At 37.3% G+C, this 27,204-nt stretch overlaps 1 protein-coding gene across 1 annotated transcript in view; it reads left to right on the top strand.

Moving 5' to 3' along the window:
* The first annotated feature begins 18,905 nt into the window (after positions 1 to 18,905).
* The window catches only part of RIT2 (Ras like without CAAX 2), a 345,307-nt gene continuing 337,008 nt past the window's right edge, over positions 18,906 to 27,204 (top strand). The window contains exon 1 of the mRNA XM_062200266.1: positions 18,906 to 19,008. Coding sequence (XP_062056250.1) covers positions 18,906 to 19,008 — 103 coding nt within the window. The remainder of the gene's footprint in view (positions 19,009 to 27,204) is intronic.

Raw genomic sequence — 27,204 nt, 5'->3', positions numbered from 1 at the left:
CAATCTGGAGAATCCAACCTGACCTTTTGCCCAAGAAAGGCGCAGTGTTGTTCCCTCTGCACCATCAGACTGCAGCCTGATGCTCCACTGAGTCGGAAATCCTAAGTGATTTCCTTGTCACCAGTGATGCAGGGGTTGAGGGGGGAGCTGGCATTATTTCTTCAATGTCTTCTGGCTGTAGTACTCATCCCTTGCTCTTAAGACTCCTCCAAATCCATAGGATGTGACTTGAGAGTCTTCAACCTTTTAAAAACCATCCCTTGATTGGGTGAAAATGTCAGAAATTCTATTATTATAGGAAGTAAAGCAAAGAAAAGGAAAGGTAAGGCAAAGACAATACTCACAATTTGGAATACAAAGGCTTAGAATTCTGTGAGGAAAACACAAGAAATAAGGAGCCCAGATGAGAATAAAGTCACAAGATACACACACACACACACACAAGCACACACACATTAAGAAGGAGAGAGGGAGAGAGGGATAGGGAGGGAGAGAGGGACAGAGAGAGAATTGGGCAAAGGAATTGTCATTTACCAAAAGGATAAACCAGGATAGAAAGAAAGGGAGCAGCATGCAAAAGATATACACTGCCACCTTCTGAGGTGTGGCCATGCACAGTGAGGGCAGTGAGGGGCAGTGAGGGGATGAGCACCCATGCCTCCTGTGCCTGCTTTAGAACTCCCAGTAGATTCAACTTTTCCAGGTCAAACACTTGCTAGTTCCTGACAAGAACTTCACTGCCTGATGTTCAATAGTTTTCTGACCTTCAATTAGTAGTGACTCCAAACCCATATAGCTTTAAATTTTGCTTCAATCAAGTGGTTAATGATCTGGAAAAAATTGAAGATATTGGGAAACTGGATGCTATTAAGAGACACTTTGCTAAGTGGACTTCTTAAAGGGAATAATCATTTGCTAACATAGTTAGAACTTCTGTTCAAGGTATATCCATTTTCTTAAACAGAGCCTGCCCTAAACCTTCCTCAGTGCATCCAGAATGCTGTTGTGTGGCTTACATGAACATTATGGACACAGTGCTATCTTCTGTTGATCATAGGCTAATAGCATTGGAAGCAGGTGTTCTTTGCCTTATCTTTTTTTTTTCTTTTTTTGACAGGCAGAGTGGACAGTGAGAGAGAGAGACAAAGAGAAAGGTCTTCCTTTTCCATTGGTTCACCCCCAATGGCCACTGTGGCCAGCACACTGTGGCTGGCACACTGCGCTGATCTGAAGCCAGGAGCCTGGTACTTCTCCTGGTCTCCCATGCAGGTGCAGGGCCCAAGTACTTGGGCCATCTTCCACTGCACTCCTGGGCCAGAGAAGAAAGCTGGACAGGAATAGGAGCAACTGGGACAGAATCCGGTGCCCCGACCGGGACTAGAACCCGGTGTGCCAACGCCACAGGTGGAGGATTAGTCTAGTGAGCTGTGGTGCTGGCCCTTTGTCTTATCTTATATGAGAAGAATATTGAAATAATGACCCTAGGATTCTAGTGGGACTTGAGCTAGCCTATTGTCTGTGTAGGGTTCAAGTATTGTTCAACTGATTCAATGTAACATATACTCTCTTTGAATATCTAGTTCTAAGCTCAGTACTATGTCAAGTACTATTAGGTGCTCAAAGGAATTATCTTTACCCCTAACAGATTGATCAACCATTTAGTGAAATAAGGCACAGTCACAAAATAAACAATAAAAGAAGGATTTGAATAACTACATAAATTCACAAAATCAATGAGGAATAATTTGAATTTGCATATGCTAAAGATGTCTAAATAAAAGCATAGTGAGGTGGGAATTTTTCTTAGAGATTATCACCTGTTAAGAAGCTCATATCCCATGTTGGAGTGCCTGGATTTGATGGCTTTTTCCACTTTTGACTCTAGTTTCCTTCTTTTTTTAAGATTTATTTATTTATCTGAAAAGCGGAGTTACAGAGAGGCAGAGACAGAGAGAGAGAGAGAGAGAGAGAGAGAGAGAGAGAGAGAGAGAAGTCTTCCATTCACTGGTTCACTTCCCAAACAGCCACAACAGCCAGAAGTAGGCCTATCCAAAGCCAGGAGCCAGAAATTTCTTCCGGGTCTCTCATGTGAATGCAGAGGTTCAAGCACTTGGGCCATATTCCACTGCTTTCCCAGGCCACAGCTGAAAGCTGGATCAGAAGTGGAGCAGCTGGGGCTCCAACCAGCACCCATATGGGATACCAGCACTGCAGCCGGCAGTTTTATCCACTTAGCCACAGTGCTAGTCCCTTCAGTTTCCTTCTAATGTGCACTCTGGAAGGCAGTGGGTGGTAATTCATGTAGTTGAGTCCCTGCCCACCATTCGGGAGACCTGGAATGTGTTTCTGACTTGAGATTTTGGCCCCAATCCCAAACCATTGTGGACATTTGTGGAGGGATTCAATTCAGTGGGTGGGAACCCTCTCTGTCTCTCTCTGTCTCGCTGTCTCTCAAATAAAGAATATAAATTGTTAAAAAGATCAGTAATCTGGCTTTCAGAAGAGTCTTCTTACTGTATCCAGAAATGCTCAGAGATACTCCCTGCCCATGACTGTTAGAGCCTTCCTGACTTGTTGGAAACAACACACAGGAGAGGGTAAGTAGTTAATACTGGATGTATCTTGCCAGAGAAATGCTTGTAGTTATTGAGGACACTGAACCTCCATGACACAAAAAAAGCTGGAAGAAAATAACTGTCTGCAATCATTAGAACACTTATACTTTGATAATATTTCATTTGATTTCTGTTGTTATATGTGCTAAAATTTAAACCAATGGGAAGAAATGACAAAGAAATCCCATTCACTTCACTATATTATCTTTTCAAAAATACCATATATTTGGCTTACATTTTACAGTATACAAAATAGTTATATTTTCATAGCCTATAGTAGGTGTCATCCGTGTTACACAGTTTTTAAAGTCTTAAAACATAGTGCTTCATTCTTGTAGTAAATGGCAAAGCTGAGAATTACATCATGTCTTCTGCTGCTACATCCTTAATTGAGCCATCACTGGCACCTGGGATTCCTACTAGAATCTGGGTTTCCTGTCTGTCACTGAAGGAATTCAGTCAGACACTGCAGGACCATCTGTGGGAGTCCCCAATTAGGCAGGAAATGTTGCTGGGACAGACTTTCAACACTTCTGCAGTTTTAAGACTTTTTATATTAGTTATAGAATCCTCAATGTGACTCAAAAGACAAGTTCTGTTAAACTTGGTCATGGATAAGAATAATTCAGATTTAAGTTGCTTTTAACTGATTTTTCCTTGTTTAAAATTCCTAGTTTTTCAGGTTGTGTCTATAAACAACCTAGCTGGGCTTCAGGTTGGTAGATTTTCATCCTCTATTTTAAGTACTTAAAGGATACACAAAGAATGAAATTTCTGCCTCCATCTTCAGCCAACCTCATTCCTTTCAGAGCCTGAATGGCACTGAAGACTGTAATTCTTGGTTATTGAAATTCTTTCCCTCATGTATCCTGATTTTTCTTCTACAAAACCACTAATACCTCAGCAAGATTTTTAATACTTTAAGAGGCTTATCATGTGTACTTACACTCATGATGAATCAATATCTACCAATCTCAGTAAGGACTATGTCTTACTTTTTTAATTTGTCTAACATTAGCCCACATTATTTTCTTAGAGTTGCCAATGCCTTCTCCCATTGGTGTTTCAGATTAACCACCAAAATCCACTATACTTCACATTCATGGTCTATTTTGAGTATTATGAGATGCACTAAGTGCATCAGAGAGCAAGGAGAAATGCACTACTGCTGAATATTTCATGTCATGTGTTGTCCATGAAGTTGGGTGATGCACTTCTACATTTAAGTACAAATCTACAATTGGAAAATATATATATATATATATACATATATATACATATATATGTATATATATATATATATATATATATATATATATATAAATCAGCCATGCCCATGCATATGTAAAGCAGCAGTGATACAAGGACTAATTCAGTTAGGATTCAGGGGTAACGAAAAACAGTGCAAGATGATTGTTGTTTACTATGATCATAGATGACTTTTCTCCATGTATCTAGGGCAGAACAAGCATACATTAGTTATCTGGGTGGACAGAATTGTAAGGGTTTTCTAAGCTATAATAACAGGAAGAGTTTAGAAGAAATTAATATAATGGTAACTAGGATACTGAAAAGTCCTGATCCTTGTAACAAAACTAGTACAGATACTAATGCTGTGTCTAGAAAAAACAGGAAGAAAAAAGATCTGTAACTGTGCAAAGCTTTACAAAAGAGTACAAAGGCTTTATCATCAAAGGGGCAAAAATGGTTCCAATTCACTGCAGAAGGCAGAAGTTAAGTAGAAGATAAAAAGAAATTTTTTATCTCAATATAAATAGATTCTTTGTAATTTTTATTTATTTTAAAGACAAACAAGAGAAAAAGAGAGACAGAGAGAGAGAGAGAGAGAGATCCTCCATTCTCGGGTTTATTCCCCAATCACCCTTAATAATCATGATAGCATTTTGCTTAACAATGAAGATGCCCTCACCTTACATTGGAGCAGATGAATTTGATACTCAGCTCCAGCTCTTGACTCCAGTTTCCAGTGAAAGCAGACCCTAGGAAACAGCACTGATGGCTCAGGTGACTGGGTCTCTGCCACCCACTCCAGAGATCTGGATTGAATTTTCATCTCCTGGATTTCAATCCAACTCAGGCCTAAACACGTGGGCATTTGGGACATAACCAATGGATAAGAGTGTTCTCTCTCTCTTTCTCCTTCTCTCTCTTACTCTCTCTCTCTCTCTCTCTCTCTTTCCATCGCTCTGTCTCTAAAATTAAAAGGAAAAGAAAAAAAAGTCATGATGGCAAAAAACTGAATTAGTTTACCCTGAGTTCTGCAAGTCAAAGCTGGTTGAGTACAACTCTGGGAAGGGAGTGTGGCAATGATGGTCATAGCTTTTCTGTATCTGATGAGAAGATTCAAGTTTCTTCCTGAAAGGGACAATTTAAAGCAGAATGCTATTTCATGGGTGCTGAATAAGATGATCCAAGTGCTCTAATGATTCCTTGAGCTCTCTCTTGAAACAGGGGAGATTATTCAAGTAAAGGACAAGAGAGCCTGATTTGACAAAAGGAGTAGATGGACTGAGGCCTGGACATGCTCTACACTGAGTCTCATTTCACTGTTTAGGTTCCTTGTGGCCAGCCTTCTTTATTTACATTAATACTCTCTTTCTTCGGCATCATAATGAACTATCCTCAGTAACAAAAAAAGACTTCATATGTGATATCAAGCTCTCACTGATACATGAATTAATTATTTGTACTGAGATAAAAAATTTATTTTCTGGAATTCTTATCCTCTCCAGCCAAGCATAGTTCTTGGAAGGGTCACCTGGACTATGACACTGGAAGGTGCTCAGTTAATCATAGCACTCATCAATTTAGAAAATTTTTCCTGGCTTATGTCCCTAATGTCTGGAGCCTTTTATTTACACTATATTTCATTTGTTCATAAAAATTGATATCTTTAGATACTATTATGTTTTTCCTTATATTTATTCCCTAGAGAACACACACACACACACACACACACAGAGAGAGAGAGAGCGAGCATTGAAGGAAATAAGCTACTCCTGCAGGCCTTACATTTTCTCCTTCAGCTCAGTGACAGGCTTCTGATCTGGTGGCTTTAACTGGTACTTGGCGTCAAATCCAGCACTACGTCTGGTGCATTCACCCTCTGCTTCTCCAAGACTAATAGGGAGAAGAACAATTTTATTCATGATTTAGGAGTTCAGTAGCCTCCAATTCTACCCAGTTCTGCAAGTCCAATGATCACTTTCATCAACTTGCTTTTTGTCCTCTGCAACCTGGAAAAAATTAAATTTTTCCTAAACAACATGGATTTAATTTTCAAAATTAGCAGATTCGTTTTTGCCATTTTCAGTGTTAACTCCATCATTGCAAGAAGTTGCTTTTCATTTTCCAGTAGTGTACCCTGTTTCTTACTTGGTCTATTGTAATTACATAATTTGTTTATATTTGTTGAGAGCACACTGTGTGGCAGCCCCTGGGTAGCATATACTGCAAGAGCATGCATTGCTTTTTTATTGTTACATTGCATCCCACATTGTTGTGTGGCCATCTGTGATCATTCTTTTTTATATACATATATTTTTAAAGATTTATTTATTTATTTGAAAGTCACAGTTACACAGAGAGAAGGAGAGGCAGAGAGAGGAGAGAGAGAGGTGTTCTATCCGTTGGTTCACTCCCCAATTGGTCGCAATGGCCAAAATTGTGCAGATCTGAAGCCAGGAGCCTGGAGCTTCTTCTGGGTTTCCCCCGTGGGTGCAGAGACCCAAAGCTTTGGGCCATCTTCTGCTGCTTTCCCAGGCCATAGCAAAGAGCAGGATCAGAAGTGGAGCAGCCAGGTCTTGAACCGGTGCCCATATGGGAAGCCAGTACTGCAGGTGGCGCCACAGTGCCAGCCCCCAAACATTCTTTTTATTTAGCTTTCTAAGGTTCTCTAGAAACAGCATTTTTATACCTTTCTACTTTTCTATAGATGCCCCAGTCTGCCATAGGTAGGAATCGATAGCTATTCTTTTAGGATAAAAGTTACATAATTTTAAGATTTTTCACAGGTCTATTTTGCCCTTTGTTATTTTGATACTATGTCCTTTCCTTGAGGTCATAGTATTTTTCAGAAAGTGAATGATTATGTGTGGATCTGATTGAAACTTGGTTTCCTCAGGCTGATTGACTCTCATGCTTACTTCTCTGAACAGGAGAACTTAGATACTATCTTCCATATCTAGCATGCTCCTTGTGTTATGTGTGCCTCTGGTTTGGTTGAGAAGACCTTTCCAAGATGCAGTATATAACTATCCACACCTCTCCCATGTTTTCAAAACATTGACTTTTTTTTAGATATAATTACCAATGGTTTAAAAAAATAAGATGGTGTGAAATTGGACTCCTGGCTATCTCAAAATTCAGCACCTGAAAAATTGAATGATCTGTGCCCAGTTTTGTGTTTGGTGGTGACCCTCAACTCCAAATCAGAGGTAGTGCAGAGTGTGTGAGTGTCACATCCTTCCTATTGGTATTTGCTACAGCAAATTCGATAGATTTCTCCAAACCAACAAATGTCAGTGATTTTTTTTTCTTTAGTTATTTGTAATTATTCTTGACTTTGTCCTCTGAATCATAGTATTTCTATTTTCTCTATCTTCATAAGTATTTGTGTTTGAATACTTGGGAAGCTGCATCTTAGCTCTTTGCTTTCTGTATGCAATACTGAGAATCTGTAGAGGTGAGTTGAGAAAGAAATCAGAAGGTCAAAAAATATATCCCTGGATTAGCAAACAAGACATATGAGTCCAGACATAAGGGATAAAATTTATATAGTCCACAAAAGAGAGGTCTCCGAGGTAGGCTTCCTATGACATGATCTATAAATATCATCAAGGTAACAAAATAAACAAAGCAAATTGGTTACAGTCACAAAAGATAATAGGACAAGAATGATTGTCTGGAGCTAAATGAGGGAAAGTTTACAATAGGTTATAAAAAGAGAAAGTTTTTAGCTGAAAGCAAAGCCAAGCAATAAAGGTGACACACTAAAGTTAAGATCTATCATAGATTTGTGATAAAATACAGTTTATAAAAACTTATAGGAGTAGGAAAGAAATCCATATCTCTACCTATTTAAAAGATGAAAATTTATTAAATATTCGTTGTAAAAATTAAGTTAAATCCTAGAATATATTTCTTCCTAATTATAGAATTTTGACAACTATTTAAAAATATGTATAATTAGAATAGCATTAATTTCTTCACATAAGTATTGAGCCCACTGTATTCTAAAAATCATTTCCATTTTATTCTTTTTTTTTTAGGATTTATTTATTTATTTTAAAGTCACAGTTACACAGAGAGAGAAGGAGAGGCAGAGAGAGAGAGAAAGAGAGGTCTTCCAACCACTGGTTCACTTCCTCATTGACCACAATGGCCAGAGCTGCACCAGTCTGAAGCCAGGAGCCAGGAGTCTTCCACACAGGTGCAGGGGCCCAAGGACTTGGGCCATCTTCCACTGCTTTCCCAGGCTATAGCAGAAAGCCACATCAGAAGTGGAACAGCCGGTTTTCCAACCAGCGCCCATGTGGGATACTGGCACTGCAAGCTGCAGCTTTATCTGTTAAGCCACAACACCGGCCTCGATCCATTTTATTGTATGTGGTTATTCTATAACCATTTCAAGTCATATACTTTGTACAAGGGCAATATGTGATCTCATCTCATGCTTTTCTGTCACTAAATTTTTAAAAAGAAAACTATGCATGTCTGTGTTTCACTCCTCTACTTCTACTCTTTTCTTCTCGTTTAGTACCTGCTCTCAATTTTCATTTTTTGCCAAGATTGTCTCATGTTCACCAATGACCTCTTATTTCCCAGTGGGATGACATCCTTGCTAGTTTTGTTTTTATATGATCTGAATCATTGGGTAACTGTGACCGATAGCTACCAAGTGGTAACTAGTGCTTGGGTTTTATTGTTTCAGTGACTCTCTTGGATCTCTGGATGTCTCTTTTTTATTCTTTTTACAATATAGATGTGAGCTTCAAAGGATCATTGTGAGGATTCTGTAAAAATTCACAAAAATATCTTAGCAAATTACTTTGCACAGATAATTCAAAAAATGTTACTTTAGTCAATTATAATCTATCCTAAAGAGCATTCTTTGTTCTCTCCTCACTCTAGCAAGCCTCCATAGAAAAATCTCATTTCTTCCTGAGTTTTCATTTATCATAAATAAGCTAAGGCTTTCCTGATTGGTAATCCGTGTCTCCAAGCCATAATCTGTACTTTGAGTTCCAAATCTCCAGTTTGAAACTGTTTCCCCTACACATCTAACCACATAGTTGCCAAACACCTCAATCTTCACAAAATAAAAATTCAGCTCATTATTTATCCCTGGCCATTTTTCTCAATTCTGTATCTTTAAATACTTATACCATTACTTACTTACTAGAACCAATGATCCAAGCAAAATATCTTAGCCATCTTTGAGTCCTGTCTCTTTATTATTTCCATGTATCTATCAATAACTAATGCCTATTATTTTTATCAATAATACAATATAGGTCATACTCCTTTTCCAAGCTCCTCAGTCATGGACACAGCTCACCTAGCTCAGATTACCACCTTCTCTATGCTGGATGACAAAATGAACTTCCCAGCGATTTTACTGCTCCCTGATTTCTTTCTTTTATAATGTACTCTCACAATACGTAACTACTTAAAAACATCCCTGTTTTCATATGACATCATGATTAAGTTTAAATTTCTCAAAATTGCGGGAGAGAATAAAAACTAAAAGAATAATATCATAATTTATTTCCAAGCTGTCACTTCAGATTTCTTTTGTGCGTCCTTCCTAGATATAACACACATCACACACCCCAAACATCAAATATTTGTCTTCAGCTTTTAGAAGAAAGTGTGCTTCTCTTACTGACCTGTATCTCTCAAATCAATGTTCACATTGATGGGATTAGAACGGCCAGGACCACCACATTTTCTTCTCTCTTCCTTGTAAGGGATTTGATAAATGAGTGGACTTCCTAATTTCTACTTGTTAACTATTTTTTTATATATTTTTAAATTTTTTTATTTATTTTTTTATTTTTTGACAGGCAGAGTGGACAGTGAGAGGAAGAGACAGAGAAAGGTCTTCCTTTGCCGTTGGTTCACCCTCCAATGGTCACCGCAACTGGTGCGCTGCGGCCGGCGCACCGTGCTGATCCGAAGGCAGGAGCCAGGTGCTTCTCCTGGTCTCCCATGGGGTGCAGGGCCCAAGCACTTGGGCCATCCTCCACTGCACTCCCTGGCCACAGCAGAGAGCTGGCCTGGAAGAGGGGCAACCGAGACAGAATCTGGCGCCCTGACCGGGACTAGAACCTGGTGTACCGGCGCCTCAAGGCAGAGGATTAGCCTAGTGAGCCGCGGCACCGGCACTACTTGTTAACTATTAATAAGTATTCCAAGGTACTGAGCCAAGTATATAGCATCTCATTTTAATAAACAAAATATCATATATTAGATTTCTGTTTTTCAGTTAAGTAATCTAAAGTTCTGAGAGCCCCAACTATTTGTCCATCGTCTCCTTTTTAGTAACTTTGTAAGAGAAGTCAAATGTATAAAGAGACTTCCTACTCTAAAATCTGTGGAGTCTTACATTATCTTAGGTGATTATCATGGGATCTTTTTTTTTCTTTTTTTTTTTCCTTTTTTTTTTTTCTTTTTGACTGGCAGAGTGGATAGTGAGAGAGAGAGACAGAGAGAAAGGTCTTCCTTTTTTGCCGTTGGTTCACCCTCCAATGGCCGCTGCGGCCTGTGCTTTGTGCTGATCTTAAGCCAGGAGCCAGGTGCTTCTCCTGGTCTCCCATGGGGTGCAGGGCCCAAGGACTTGGGCCATTCTCCACTGCTTTCCCGGGCTATAGCAGAGAGCTGGTCTGGAAGAGGGGCAACCGGGATAGAATCCAGCGCCCCAACCGGGACTAGAACCCGGTGTGCCGGGGCCACAAGGCGGAGGATTAGCCTGCTAAGCCACAGCGCCGGCCATATCATGGGATCTTTTGTAAAATAGTGAACTCTCTAATATTCAGTGTTCATAGAATAGATAAATAAACACTGAATATGGAATATATTCTCTAGGTAAAAGGATATACCAAATGTTAGCTAAGATGCACTACATTTAAAAAAAATTATTAAAATTTATTTTAAAGTCAGAGGACCAAAGAGTGACAGACACTGAGTTCACTCCTTCGAGTAGCCCACAATAATCAGGGCTGGGACAGCAAACCATCAGTCCAGCTGAGTCTCCCACATGGGTGGCAGGGATGCAAGTACTTGAGCCAGCAACTGCTGCCTTCCTGAGTGTTCATTAGCAGAACATTGCATCAAAAGTGGAGCAGGGACTCAAAACCAGGCACTATGACATGGAATGAGAGTGCCTCAAGTGGCATTTTAATCATTGCATCAAACACCCGTCAACAATTTCATGTTTCTCAGGAAAAACTGAAATAGAGACCTATAGTTAACCTTGGTAGAAATGTATTTTTTGTATTTTTCTCAGTAGAAAATTTAAGCTATAAATCTATTGTTTAAATATTCATAGCACATTTATGTAGTGGTATTCGAAAAAGAATATAAAATTATCCAAGTATAACATTAAAAACCTTGATTATCCTTTCTGATATAGTGCCAATTTGTGCATTGATGTAGTTACCATATTTATTTATCCAGAATTTTATCAAAACAATTTATTTCAAATATTTAACAATTTGAATTGATAATGAACTTGCATGTTGTAGTTAATATAAAATTATAATACAGAGATTATATCAAATTTATACAAAATGTAATTAAATATTTCTTGAGCATTAATTATATTGCAGAATCTTACATGCCCTCAGACTCTTCACTGAATGTATTAGTTATAATTGTAATATAGACATATGAAAATAAAAGATGTTTGAAATCTCTGGTCAATAAAAAGCAGATGGAAAACTTGCATAGTATTTTCTGGAAACCTACCACTATAAAATTTTGAGCTGGCGCCGCAGCTCAATAGGCTAATCCTCTGCCTGCAGCGCTGGCACACCGGGTTCTAGTCCCAGTTAGGGCGTCAGATTCTGTCCCTGTTGCCCCTCTTCCAGGCCAGCTCTCTGCTATTGCCCGGGAAGGCAGTGATGGCCCAAGTGCTTGGGCCCTGCACCCCATGGGAGACCAGGAGAAGCACCTGGCTCCTGCCTTCGGATCAGCACGATGCACCGGCTGTAGCACTCCAGTCACAGCGCGCCAGCCGCGGCGGCCATTAGAGGGTGAACCAATGGCAAAGGAAGACCTTTCTCTCTGTCTCTCTCTCTTTCTCACTGTCCACTCTGCCTGCCAAAAAAATAAAAAACAATAAAATTTTGAAATTCATCTTACTCTATTGACAGGATACTGGAATTGGGATCCAGAGCTGGGAACCAAACCGAGGCACTCCTATGTTAGACATGGACATCTTAACTTGTTTTGTAACAGTTCCCCCAAATGTTTGCCTCTTGTCCAAGTTTTTAAATACCCTTATACTAGTATTTTTCTTTACACAGGGATAATCAACTTAAAGTAAAAAAATAAATGGCAATAGTAGAAACCATATCTAATGGTACTGCCAAGTATTTTGATAGAAGAGTTTTAACAATTTTTATTGTTCGTTTACAGCATGTAAAGATCTGAGCCTAGAACCATTAGAAATGAAGAGAAGTGGAACAGTGGCTCCCTCTCTCAACTGGGTTACAGTTTAGTAAATTGTGGAGTGTTGAATGTCAATATAGTGACTACAATAATGAAGAACATCACAGAAATTTGTTGGGTACCAAATCACTGGAATTTGAGAATGTTAAAAAAGGTTTAATTGGAAAAACATGACCAGAAGAAGTTCTTGGTTTTCCTCTAATTAGTAATCTATGTTACTGGTCTTCAATATGGGCATGATGCCTTGCTTAAAAACAAAAGGTAACAGAGACAAAATCCAAATTCATTATTCTTTATGAGTTAACTATGTCCCAGTGTTCAGATTATGTTCCTACATTCTTATGCATCAACCATATCTTCTCAGCTTGCAATTCAACAAATACACCATATTCCTCAAACTTTGAACACCCTTGCTTCTAGTAATCTCCTGTGTTTGAAATCCTGCTTTAAGTCCTACCCCAAGGCATTTCTAGTCCTTGATGCATCTCTGACATCCTACTTGGTGTCAGTGTCTCCTTTCCCTGCAATTCTTTCATACATTGTTCATTCATCTATTCAGTTGCACATAGCATTCTGTCTTTTTCAGGGCCGGTTATGCAGATGCCATTCTCTCACATGAAGGTTTATGAAGTTTGCACTGGGGCAGGCGAATGACACCACAGGTAAGACATTATGTGAGATTCCCACATCCTGCATCAGAATGCTGGGGTTGGAATCCTGGTTCTCCACTTCCAGTCCTGCTTCCTTCTGAAATGCACCTGGTTAGGCAGCAGATCATGGCTATAGTACTTGGGTCCTGCCACCCACTAGACGATCTGGATAGTGTTCCAGTCTAATGTCTTTAGCCTGGCCCATACTTCACTGTTGCTGGCATTTGGGGGAATGAATCAGTGAATGCAATATCTCTTTGTCTCTCTACCTTTCAAATAAAAGGAAAATAAATAAATAAATAAATAAATATTTTAAAAGTAACTGTATTTACAGACCCTACTGTACTTTTCTTTAGTTTTTCAAAAGCCTGGCATAACATAATTGTGGAATGAATGAATTTGGGATTCAGCAAATTAATCTCTGTTGAATGAATGAACCGTACTAATTGGCTAATTGAATGAGACAGATTACACAAAAGATCCATTTTTCCAGGTGTTTTCATTCTAATAAACCTTCAGGATGAAAATAGAATGGTTCTACAACCATGAACATTCATACTTAATTTGAATTTTCCTGCATGTGCATGTGAATAGGTCAGCATGAGGTAAAGGTCTGTGTTCTGCAGAGAAAAATCTGCCCCTCAGTCACTAAATTAGCTCTTTTCTACCTTTGCTCTGATGTTTTTAGCTTGTTATTGGCATGAACAGTTGTTTTGTCTTCTGGTCTACTACTGTTTCACTATTCATGATGGGAAAGTATGCCAAACATTCATTTATCCAGAGGTTATAAGTTGCTAATTCTCTCTTCTCTCATGATTTATGTTTTCAATAGTGTATAAACAGTAAATAATACACATTGCAATTTGCAATCACACACTTAGTATAATAAATTTATTAATAAATTAACAAATTAAATTAAATTAATAAATTAATTTATTAATAATTTAACAGAAATAGCTCAGACATCTAGTACACGCAGGCATTATGCTGTTAAATAACATTCATGAGAGGCCATTGATTTGGACCAAGGTTCAGCAGTGGACTCCAATAAACCCACATCGAATAGATTCGTACATGTTAAGTTTTCATGCCAATAATCTTGCTTGTTAAATCTGTCAGCCTAAGAAATCAAGAGAGAGATGATAGCAACATTTCCAAATAGGACAATTCCCCACAACCAATAACAATAGACAATTAAATAGGTCCCCTGAACCTGAGCCAGTCTGGTAGGAAGTCACCTCTGTTTTAACTCATACAAGAAAAGTAACTCTAATGAAATTGATTTCAAAGACTGTGCTTTTTGCACTGTGCTATTGCTTGTACCTGCTGAAGCTGCTTTACAAAAACCAATGTACTGGTGTGCTCAGTGGAGTTCTTGCCTGTTTTGTGCACTGGAGGTTGTCTGACTTCTGAATGGCTGATAGAACCCAAACAAGAGTGCAAATTGTTGAAATCTTTACTTAGTATAGAGTTGGTCTTCTGTGTACAAAGGTAATTGAAAATGAATCTTAATGGAGAATGGGATTGGGAAGAGGGAGGGGGAGGAGGTAGAGAGGTGGGAGTGTGGGTGGGCGGGCAGGTAAGGTGGTAAGAATAACTATATTCCTAAAGTTGTACATATGAAATTTGTATTCCTTAAAATTATTTAAATAATTAACTAATTTTAAAAATTATAAAAAAACTCAGTTTATTGAGATTGTGCAATTTGACTTTGCTAAACTCAAGAAAGATAAAGACAAATACAGAAGAAGTATTTCTTTTTTTGGAGAAGTAGACTGAAATGTAAATAAATTAGTATAATAAGTTTATAGAATAGAGTGGCTTTGCAAACAATGATGTGAGGAACTCTACCCATCATTGTATGGAGAAGTAAAGAATTCCTGGATTAAGGCACCATCTGCTCTGGCATCCCATATGAACGCTAGTTTGAGTACCAGATACTCCATTTCTGATCCAGCTCGCTGCTATTGTGCCTGGAAAGGCAACAGAGAGTGGTTCAAAGACACTTGCCACCTATGAGCTCATGTTGGAGACCTGGGTAGAGAGGTGAACCAGTAGGTAGAAGACCTCTCTCCCTCTCTCTCTCCCATTCTCTCTCTCTCTTCATGTAACCTGCCTTTCAAATTATTATTTTAAAGAAACTATCTCCTTTAAAAAAAGAAAAGAATTCTCTATGTCCCAAATTTTTCTCTTATGGATTTATCGCTGTGACTGGATACCTTAACATTTGCTAAAGGAGCTAGCAAAGATATCCATGTAAAGACAGTTAACACATTCCTGCTGAGGAAGTCACTTGTTACATTAGTTTCTCTTTTGTTGTCTATGAAGGATTGAAGGGATGAGCAACAGCATTCAGAGACACTGTGGAGGATGCTTGGACCCCACTAAGGAAGTCAAGTGTTCCTGAATGAACCACAAATCCCGGGTCTTCATCTGTTTAAGATGTTCACTCAAAGGGAATCACATGCCACCCAAAAAGAATAGCACCTGACAGGGTATATTAGAGGATGTAAATGCAAACTCCAATTATTTAACATTTTTTCCAAGAACAAAGCAATTTGTCATGTAATAATTTGAGTTATTTAAATGTTCCAGTTCAATTAACATTTATACATCTGGGAGATACCCACCTCCCCTGCTGCTACACACACACATACACAAACACACATGAAACATGGACAGTTGGGTTGACTGGTCAAAACACAAGACATGCAAACTCACAAAAATCACTAATAGAAACTGAAAACCAGCAACATTAGGATAGTTCAAAATTCATTTTTTATTGCCCAGAAGGCTTTATTCCCTTACTGATTCTGGAGAAGGCATCGGACTGGAGTGCTAGAATTTCATAGAAAAGGTAGACAAAGAGGAATTTGCAGTGAGGAAAGTCTCCTTACATTTCCAACTTTCTTTTTCATGTAAACAAGGGAAAATTCCAATAACTTCCATATGAAGACTATGGACTGATTCATTAACAATTAGGAAGAAAACCAACTCACTAGCTAAATTTCCCACTGAAAGAACCCATTCATTTATTTACTGGGAGGGACATTTTCATGTAGGCTGTTTGCTTAACCAACATTGAAATAAATGTGCCAGATAAAGAACAGGAACAAGAACACAGCTGGCATGACAATTCCTGTGCCATACCACCAAGTCAGAAGAGCTGACATGGAAAACAGTAACAGATGGTAGGACCAATAGCTACAGAGACATTCAATTTGCCCAAGGTCAGAAAAATTTCAGCTGCAGAACGAGAAACAAAAACCAGAAAGTACTTGAAGCTAAATGTTGTTGTTTATATATCTCATTTCATTGAGAAGGAAAGTTTCAATTAGACAGTTCAAGAATAATTATCATACAGTTACAATTCTTTATTAGACCCAATCATGGAAATGATAGTTTTGTTGGAGTAAAGGCAAGTAGCCCATTTTGATTTTTTCTACTCTGTGGAGTGTGAGGGTTACATTGGAATATAAGACTGAAATAAATGCTCTGTATCCTTACAAGACATTCCAAGCTGTGAGCTTGTATTAACCAGACATCTGATTTATGAATCACATGTGAATAATTAGGTCAGTTGGGTTGACATTTTAGTTTGGTTTGCCCAACATCAGTTCAAAAAATGAACAAAGTACTGCAAATTGTGAAAAAAGATAAAGAGCTTGTAAGCAGCAGGGTAAGTTAAAATACAGTTTAAGACATATAAATTAAATATGAAAGAAGTAAAGCTGAAATTAAGACTTGAAGGGTGTGGTGCTTCAGCCAAAGGTGGAGAAGAACAGGTTTACCTTTGTTGATTAAGTACATCATGTGGTGATGTCTCTCTTGACACACTAATGTTAAAATATAAGCAGGATTTAGGATTTTGGTGGAAATGTAGGTGACAGTCACTTTTGCAGGAAAGAGGGAAATTTTGGTCTAGAGTTATAAATTTGACAGTTACCTACAGAAAGGTAATAAATAGAGCTATGACTATGAATGAAGGTGCAATGAAGAAGTAAAGAAAACAAAAAATATTTTATAAAATAAAATTACATGTAGATTCCAATAAAATACGAAACTTCTGCTCCTGGTGTTTTTGCTCTTTGCTTATTGACCACTTTACTTCATGGAGCATAAAGTCTTTGACCATAATGTAAAATGAAATATTTTATCTTTAAAACAAAAAAATTAAAAAGATTAAAAATCCACAGACTATAGGAAAATATTAACAGACCACATATGTTCCTTACAAAAACCATATCCAGAAAATATTAAGAATTCTCAAAACAGCATGAGGAAATTAAAAAAAAATCTTGATACAAAAATAGACAAAATGTTTGAAGCATTAGCAAAGAAGCTACATAGATGGTCATAAATGCATGGCAAGAACATATTTTCTTTTGAGTGCCTATGAACAGTGGATTGACAATACCATTACTTAAAAATAATAAAATAATCATAATGTCATGAACCCAAGCATGTTCATGACTTGACAAACACCTTTTTAACACTGTGTAATGATTAATTCACATAATGAGTTGATAAAATTGTGATTTAGTAATCCATTTTATAGATAAACTGAGGCACAGAAAGGTGATTCACACTACATCATACAGCTTGAAAGCTACTGAGCTCAGATTGGAACACCGATAATCTAGCAACAATGCCTGTGCTCCCTATTATGACCATTTGCAGCCTCTCCCATGAGCAAAAAGAATATATTGAATGCCCACTCTGTGCCCAGTATCTGATTGCACATGACAGTCAGAAGGAATTGATTAAATACAGTTTCTTTTCTAGAGAAATTTAAAGTCTAGATGGAAAGACAAACCTAAATACACCAAACACCTTACTGCCTGTAATTTTGACCCAATTTTCAAACAAGAAAAAAGAAAATACACATCATTGCTTTGATTGAGCAGTAGGGTCTGACTATGACAATTAAGGATTAAGGAAGATGTCCTGAGATATCTCTATTTTAGTAACTGTACAGAGAAAAGACTCAAAGATTTTAAATAATCCAAATAAGGTGTAGCAGTTTTTACATTTTAAAAGTAGTTTTTTTGATCATTCATGCTACCATAATTGTCAGAGAGATGTTTATTAATTATCTCTTTTATGCCTGAACCAGTCCTTATGTTTTAGGATTTTTCCAATAACTTAGTGTAAACAAAGATGATTCTTGTCTACACATGACTATGACCTAATTCTATTACCTCCCGATGTTAGACCTGCAAATGTCAAGTGAGCTGAAGTCATTCCTGTGAGTCAAGTATTATTTCAACAACATGAAAGACCCATCCTTAAGAGCCTGGAATTACTGTTTTGTTTCCATTTGTTTGTTTTGGTTTTTACTTTTAAATTGGTACTATCCTTTATCCCAGAAAGAAAAATGTGCAGGACATTCACAAAAAGTAATGAAATCAGCAGCAGAAGCCCTCAATTAATTGATTCTGTGACAAGAAAATAACCTTTGAAGCCGTGACTACAGAAGTCTGCCGGTGAGAAATAACGTCTTCCATCCCTCCCAGATTCACTCTATGTAGCAGCCCAGCCTGTGGGGTTGTCAAATACGTGTGTGCCTCACATAACTGCAATTGTGCGGGGAGAGGGCAGGAGAGGGGAAGGAGAGAGAGAGCAAGGGAGACAGAGAAGGAATCAGATGAAAGAAAAAAAAAAAAAGCAAGAGAGAGAGAGAGAGAGATCATGGGAGACGCAAAGGAGTGAAGGATCAGGAGGAGGGGGGATGCAAAAGGCAGGATTTTATTGGAAGCAATTGAAGTGGTTGCTATGAGACCCGCTGGAGCAGAGGACCAGCAGCCAGCCGGGCGCTGATGGTTCTTACCTCAGACTAAACCCTTCCTTTGACACAGTTTTAGAGTTGTTTAATATCTGACCAAGCACCTGACACTGGTGACTTTTTCCTTCTTTTTTTTCCTCCTCCTGTCCCTCGGGTAAGATGGAGGTAGAAAATGAAGCCAGCTGCTCTCCGGGCAGCGCATCAGGCGGGTCCAGAGAGTACAAGGTGGTAATGCTGGGCGCAGGGGGAGTTGGTAAAAGCGGTAAGTTTTAACACCAAATGCTGGGGAAGGAGGGACCGCTATGGAGTGAAAATAAAATTTATAATGCTGATGCTGTTAGGCGCTGTGGCAGTTAAACACCGAGTGTCTGACAGGATGTTTGAAAATACAAGGGCTGTTAAAGCGATGCTGATGAGTCAGTAGAATATGGAAACAGCTGGTCAGGATTTACAGAACTTTAAGAAGATAAATTTTTCCTTTGATTTTATGCTCGGTGATATGTGCTTTTAATTTATATAGCCTTTTGAAAATAGTGGTATTTATTAAATAGCCATGGAATAATAAAAATGCGTTTCTAGTCTCCAAAATATTCACATAAAAAAGAAGTGCTGTAAATATTCAGTTAAATACACAGATTCAAACACAGACACATAATCAGGGATATCGGTGTGTTTGTTGTGTTTGTTTCACTGATGAAGAGCTTCCTGCTTCATTTTCCTTGCCTGAGGTCTGACATGCTATGTGTGGGCTTTGAATGTCAAGGGGAAAGTTGGTTTTTGAGTCACAGTAGTTTAAGTAATGATATTTGTTGTGGGACCCTGGCAGGGTGATCAGACCAAACTTTGTGGTTAAACTGAATACGGGAGAAAGGCACAAGAGTAAAGGAATATAAAGTTGTGATATAAGTGATGAGAACAAACACTGGTGCAATTTTTTTTCTGTGATTTTAAATTTTTTTGGTAACTAAAGAACTAAAGTTGTTAGTGGCTGGATAACTTGAGTAGTTTAAAACTCCAAAAAGAATTATATATACATAATATATACATATATATATATATATATATATATATATAGAGAGAGAGAGAGAGAGAGAGAGAATATATGACAATGTTTGAGAATGATTAAATGTTAAATGATGAATACCTTGGGACTCTGTATATTACTAGGAAATAAGCAGATAAAGCATTTTATGTAAATATAAAAAGATCCCACTTGAGATAAATCTTTGGAAATAGTGAAAACCAGAAGAAATATTAGTTATCAAAAAATATCAAAACAGACCAAGAGTTGTAGAACTTGACAAAATTCTTGGCATAAGAAACAACAACAACAACAAAAAACAACTAATAACTTTGGTAGTAGATGCATAAATGACAGGAAAAGTGAGCAGTAAGGGATCAGGAGAGTGTGACGTCAGTGGACAGAGGCCAGAAAAATGGTCAGAGACATAACATTGAGCACTGCCAATGCTCCCCCCAAAAAGCAATTATTATAAAAAGAAAAGGAAAGCTAAATGTGGCTGTGGTCAGTTGCTAAACTGCTGTCAAATAGAGCAGCGGAATTAGTCGTCTCTCCTAGGAAGAAACATGAAATGAGAAGCATTGCAATCCTGTATGAATGAAGAATTTTTAAAAAGCTTCCCTTTTTTAAAAAAATTCATAGTTTGATAAAGTAGGAGTCAAAATGAGTGATAATTCACTGAAGGAGGAAGGAAGGATGATAAAAGAAAATAATCTACAGAAAATAAAGCTATGCTTCAAAAGAATATTGTCAGACACCATGAGGAAGAAAGAAGCAAAGTTAGAAATCAGCTGAGAAGAGAGAGAAACACATCAAAGAAAGAGGCAGGAATCCAATTCATAGGAAATGCCACCAGTGAGTTGTGAGGTCAGGGAGAGGCTGTGACAGTCCCAAAATATTCCTGTATATTCTGTTTCTTTGCTGGCTTGCTATTTTTTGTTTGTTTCACCAGAAGCTTGAGAGATATGGGACTAGAGAGACTAATGTTTAGCCTGCTTCATTTTATTTTATGGACATGGAAGTTGGAGAGAATAAATATTGGACTGGAACGTCCTTTAGCAACAAATTTATCCTGTAAAATGATGAGGTTATGAGAGTGATACTGTCTCCTAGAGGTATTTCCATCAATTAGTCATTGGTCATTGTTACAATTCTGATAATAGAATTTTCAATGCACAGTGGGTAGTGGAATGGCCTGGGTGCTCTCACCTTGACATAGAAAATAAAAAGCCAGTTTATGATCAAGCACTGTGCAAAACTTTCACCGTGGTTAAAGACAAGAGCAGTCAGCTATTCTCAGAGAAAGTTGAGAATAAAATCGGGAAAATGATGCAGTCATACTGATGTTAAATGGCATATTGGCTGTTACTCTGGAGAACATTACTCATACAATTGTGCACCTGGAAAATGCTGTCCTTTTGGCTGTTTGGAATCACATTAATAAAATCACATCTTGCCCTTGGACTTTTCCCCTATGATTTATCTGATGTTATCAGTATGTAAATATGCAGGCATTGATCCCAGTACTAACCTTCTCTTCAAGGTTACAGTGCTTGCTTTCCAAAGAACTAAAATATTTGTGTAAAAAGCTACTCCTTTGTACTGCTTAAGATCTGGATCAGTGGAAGAATGGGAAGGATTAAACAAATCCATTGCAGTGGATTGTGTGAGGGATTTCCAGGAGAGGTCTACTTTTCTGTAGGGACTAATGAAGACACATCAAGCTGTCACCTGCTCCCAATTCAGGGAGTCAGGTCAGGTCAGCTTTGTGCATAAACTCAATGTATTGTGACCATGATTTTTGAATTCACAAAATCACAAACATTTCTATACTTACTGAGAAATATGCTTTATTTTTTATTCATATTTTACTAAAATACACTTTTGTGAGTAGAAACTTGTGAAAGGATTTATTTTTTTTTTTTGGAATAGAACTTTCTATAAGCTTTAAAATTGTTGGGTGAATAAATGTACTGTGTGTGATATAGTTCAAATCATAAGGAATTAAGTTTTTTGAGCATGTAAATGGGTATCTAAATAATTCATGGAAAATTTGTGACAAAATCAACTTATTTAAGTCCATTTTCCACAAACTATTTGAAATTCTTTTGTATTGTGCCTGGACATGAGCCAGTTATTACAATGGGAGAAAATGAAAATGAAGAACCCACTATAGAGCAGGTATGAGCTACAAGTATTTCCTGCTTACATTCAGTCTCTACCACAATCTGGATAGGTGCCTCCATTTTGCAGATGGAAAAAGCTGAACCCCAGGGAAATAAGTGTTTAGTCACGGGGGTAATAGTAAACTCCAAAGTCTTAAGGGACTCTGTTACATTATGTTTAACACCCTGAGGAGGAAAATCAAAGAGTTTCACCATTTTTTGTTTCCTTTTAAATTGCCTTATTTACCACTTTAGGGAAAATAAGCAGAGAGAAGCAGAGTTTCCATCTGCTGGGCCAGGCTGAAGCCAGGAGCCAGGGACTCAGTCCACATGTCCCACGTGAGTGGCAGGGACCCAACTGCTTTAGTCCTCATCAGTGCCTCACAAAGTGTGCATAACAAAAAAGCTGGAATTGGAAGTGAGTTGGGACTCAGACCCAAGAACTCCAGTATGAGATGTGGATATATTAACTGCTTGGCCAAATACTGTCCCCCATTATTTTTATTTTAACAGAAGTATTGGTAATACGTATCTTTAATATTAGAATTGATGTTAACCATCAAGACTAGCATTCTTATTTACACATCTATACCTGTTTAATCTTTAAATTTATATAATTAAACACTGTTCACAATATTTATATTTTGTATAGATGTAAAATATATTTATATAATTAAACAGTATATCTAAAATTGTACAAGAATGTTATTAACTGCAAAGAAAAAATAAGAACATAAGAAATAGTTTCAACCTTATTTAGTAAATGGAGGCACTGAAGTCCTTGAGAGTTGAAGAGATTTTCCAGTTTACACAAACATTTGTATGATCAAAGTTAGAATATATGTAAATATGTATGCAATATATCAGAAGTTAAGAATGAATGAGTCAATAGCTCTAATCTACAACATGAGGACTAGGGTTAAAATTGTATATTTGGATTTTTGCTAAATGGGTAGATTTTATTTGCTGTTCACACCTAAGCACACAAACCAAGTAAGTGATTTTGTGAGATGATAGATATGTTAATTTTTCACTATAGTAACTGTTTTGCTATCTGTATGAAAAGTCTATAACATCATGCTGTAAAACTTAAGTATATATAAAAACATAAAAGTACAGCAAATTTAAAACTCATAATGAAAAAACTGCTATGAAACAACATCAAATGAAAAAGTAGAAAACAAATTAATATGTATGTACATTTGATGAATAGCAAGTGAAAGCAGAACCCACTTTAATATGTATATATACTATGATTACAGTTCAGAACAAAGGAAAACAAAAAATGGCCCACTTAGTAAATAAATTTCATGTACCTGATGCACATCCTTAGCCTTTTATCTTTCTTTGTTCCACCATTGCCTTTTCGTCTTCAAGAAATGGGAGAAAATTAATCATGGCTGTGATTGACGAGTTTTGAGGAGTCAAAGCAGCCTTTATAAGTATTTTAATTGTTGACCTCTTTCTGCCTTTGGAGTTTGATACCAAAAACCTGTTCACCCATGACAGAGCAGGGCAAGCTACTTTTCTGTATTCACATCTGATTGTCCCAATGCAGATTCATGTTATCCAGCAGATCTCATCAAATAGAAATAATGTCTAGCTTTCCAAAATATGTTTTACCTATTCTGTTTTGTGAGTTTGCTTTTGATGAAATAATTTAAGGAGGAAAGGAAACATTCTATTCTCTTTGTTTAGATGCGGTCTCTGATCTTAAGGATGAACAACTCAATAGCTCTAATCTACAAATGAGGACTAGGGTTAATATTATATATTTTGATTTTTGCTAAATGTGTAGACTATACTTGCTGTTCACACACATGCACACAAACCAAGTGAATGGTTATGTGATTACTGTCAAGAGAATTTGTCCAAGTATATGTAGAAAGAAAGAAAATCTAGAAATTAATAATTTTCTAACTGTATATTGTTTTCCACTCATGAGAAGAACAGAACATATCTAAATATCAGATGCAACTTACATGTCCTTTTCTTGTTCCTAAGACAAATTTTGGCATTACTTTGTTGGAATTTTTTTCTTTCTATACATCTTCAGGTGGGAAACATATATAAAATGTTATACAAATTATTGGGATAGAACATATTTCTTATAACCATGCTTTGACACAGGATCCCTGCCTTCTAAGATTGCACCACTTCATGGTAGAAAATTAGATCTCTGATGTAAGGTAAAAGCTCAGAAAAATGGTGATTAGCTGTAAAGCAAAAATAAGAAAGACATGGAAGAGAGGTATTGAATAGTGTATTAAAAGATGAGTAGATTTCTTTTAGGTTGAAAATAAGAGAGCTAAGGAAAAGAATTTAACAGGAACAATATATACCAAGATAAGAAGGAAGGTCAGAGCTTTTTTTCAAGACGGGTTGTTGCTAATTTAGTTTCTTTTAGGGTGAGTTAGAAAATCTTTCCTGAGATTTGCTTAAAAAAATTTGGGAAGTTGTGAAAAGTGGCACAAAACAAAACAAATAAGCCAAAAACATCAGAAGTATTACATAATGTGAAGTTTATTAGAATGCATCCATAGTGAATTCTCTGTGAAGAAAAAACTCACTTGTAAAATAAGAAACATTACTCCCCCAACATTCTTTTGTTATTTGTCTCTTGGAAATTCAGAGTTTTGCTTAGCAAGATTTCATAAAAGGAAATCAATAACAATGTTTTCTGGGGTAAACAGAAAGCATTACACAACCAATTCTTTCCACTTCAATGAACTAGTATAAGCAGGTAGAAGCTGAGCCTTTATCTGAAGAATTAAATCAAGGAAAACTGAGTGCATCATTAGCGTCTCTGAGACTCTGTGTTTTGTCTCAATAGCAGACCTTTGGGTCTGACATAGCTGAACAATTGTCACATCAGGGCCATGTGTTATCCTAACCCTGTGGATAAGAAAGGCAGAATAAAAAAATAAACAAGGGAAGTGAAAATATGTTAAGACTCGAGGGCCCTCTGTTCTCACACTTCACTGTCACCACCTAAATTACACTGTAGACCATCACTTACTTCAATACTCTCAGCAAAAAATGGGTCCAAATAATGCTCAGTAGAAAAGTAAATTGGTATCTACTCACTCAAGTAATGATTGAAAGCATGATTTAGGCAAAGATGTTGCTCAGCCATACTGGTATTTCCAAGATTATAAGTTTGCTGTAGATTTCAAATAGATAAAACTAATTGAATAGAACTCTACATATTCATCAAAGAAAGGGACTGCGGATGAAGGAGCCTGTACCGATTTCTGAATTTCCCAAGTGCTTCTGGGTTCCTCAAACTTGCAGGGCCACCCTGTGTTCAAGTGTCAGTGGTCTATTACCTTTATCTGCTCTCGTTTAATCTTCACCACATTCTGGTGCAGAAAGCACCACTGTCTGCATTTTATAGATAAGAAGACTACAAAAGAGGCAAAGATATGAAATGATAAACCTGAGGTGCCTACACATGCATGTCTAAGTTCAGTGATGACAGTGCATTAATTTTCCTACTCTGAGAGTTTAAATGTTATTTCTTGAGGAGACAGTACAGTGAATGTGAGTAGTAACTTCAAGTGCATCTTCACATATGTGTTTTAGACATCAAAAAATCATGTATAGAAATATACTTGAAAATTTATTTTTTATATAAACAACATGGAGTAAGCGTTATTGAATGAAAAAGGGGGAAGCAGGGTGATTTCTGCCCAGATATTTCAGCATGGAGGCACCAAAAGACATACTTTTTCTTGTCCATTCAGGGAACCCTGAAAACCTCAACCAAGAAAAGAAAGATGACAATTCCCTCAATATGGGAACATTAAATAATCCAGTAGTTATGAGAATTTATTGAAAATTGGGAGCATGCTAATGAAGAAAGAAAACAATGTGTTGAACTTACCAGGCAGATTTTTAAAGTTTTTAGGTGCTGATCTACATTTGGGGGCATGTTTTGTTTAATACATTAGAGAGGAATTAATAGAAATCACATGTCACAAATGGAAAATATGTCCCCTATCCATTTATTTAGTAAGAGCTGTGTGTGTGTGTGTGTTGTGTACATATGTCTATTCCTAGATCAGTGAAAAGTCTTAAACCATTACCAAGAATTACACTCAACTCCCATCTTACCCACAGATTTTAAAAAATGGATAAGCAGAATTGTGATGCAATATGGTAGGAGCAATGATAAAGATGTACACTTGCTATTTTGAAAGTAGTAAGAATTATGGTTTAGGAAGTCAGAGTGCCCTACCAGTTCAACTGCTCAGTTTTAGGCTTTTGACTAGAAGACTACTGACTCCTGACAGCACGAATTTACCCAATAAGCCTTACTGCCTCTCATTAGCTAGCATAAAATATGCTTCCCCTAACTGAAGATGAGGCTGTCATCAATGACTGATTCTGTGTGTGTGTGTGTGTATCTTTGCAGAGCAGTGGAATTGTAACTGAATACACTGATGGATGGTAGTCCTCTGCACTGATGCATGCATGTAGAGAACTCTTATCAATGCATTTGTCCTTTGTTTGCTAAACTCATCGATGATCTCAGCTCAATCACTCAGGCTTTGCTCACAAATACCAGCTCTCTTATGACCATGGTCAAACAATGCCATCTGTTCTTCTGTTTGGTCAACAGGCACCAGCTAGGCTCTTCTGCTGTCAACTATGCCAGATAATCACTACTGTCCTTCTGCCTGTTATAACCATACTCTAGCTAATATCATATCATTGGCATAGGAATATTGACCTGTTCTATAGTCTCCACACACTCTAAGGCACTTCAGAATCCTTCCATTGCCAAGTATATTGGAGGGATAGAGTCCACACATGATGGGTGTGAAGGAAGGAAAGTTGCGAGATGGGGGTTGCCTCTCAAAGAATGTTGTATTGAGAGAGCAATTAGAGGAAAGACAAAGTTTGTAGTCCCAGGATAAATTATTTAATGAAATTGCATGAAATCCATTGTCTCACAATGAAACACCAGACTAGGGTTTTCAACTAGTTAAATTCTGATGGTGATGGAGGGCAGAAATTTTTTTCAGACATTGCTTGTCTACAGGAGCCAATGTTTGGGTATGCATTTGTTAAATACATATGAAATTATAGACCATTTACCACCCATAATTCCTTTTAATTTGCTTTAGAATGAGAAACAAACATATGAATGTGTATTTGAGCATTCACAAAGCACATAGGCTTCTTGATTTGTCAAAACTATTATGCTTTCAATTTTTCTCCTAAATAAAGGCTAACACTTTTGTGTGTTATCTATACTTTATCCTGT

This window comes from Lepus europaeus, chromosome 9 (genome assembly GCF_033115175.1).
Source record: "Lepus europaeus isolate LE1 chromosome 9, mLepTim1.pri, whole genome shotgun sequence".
Classification (NCBI taxonomy): Eukaryota; Metazoa; Chordata; class Mammalia; order Lagomorpha; family Leporidae; genus Lepus; species Lepus europaeus.
Note: the sequence above shows the minus strand (reverse complement) of the source record. Positions and strands in the feature narration are given on the sequence as shown.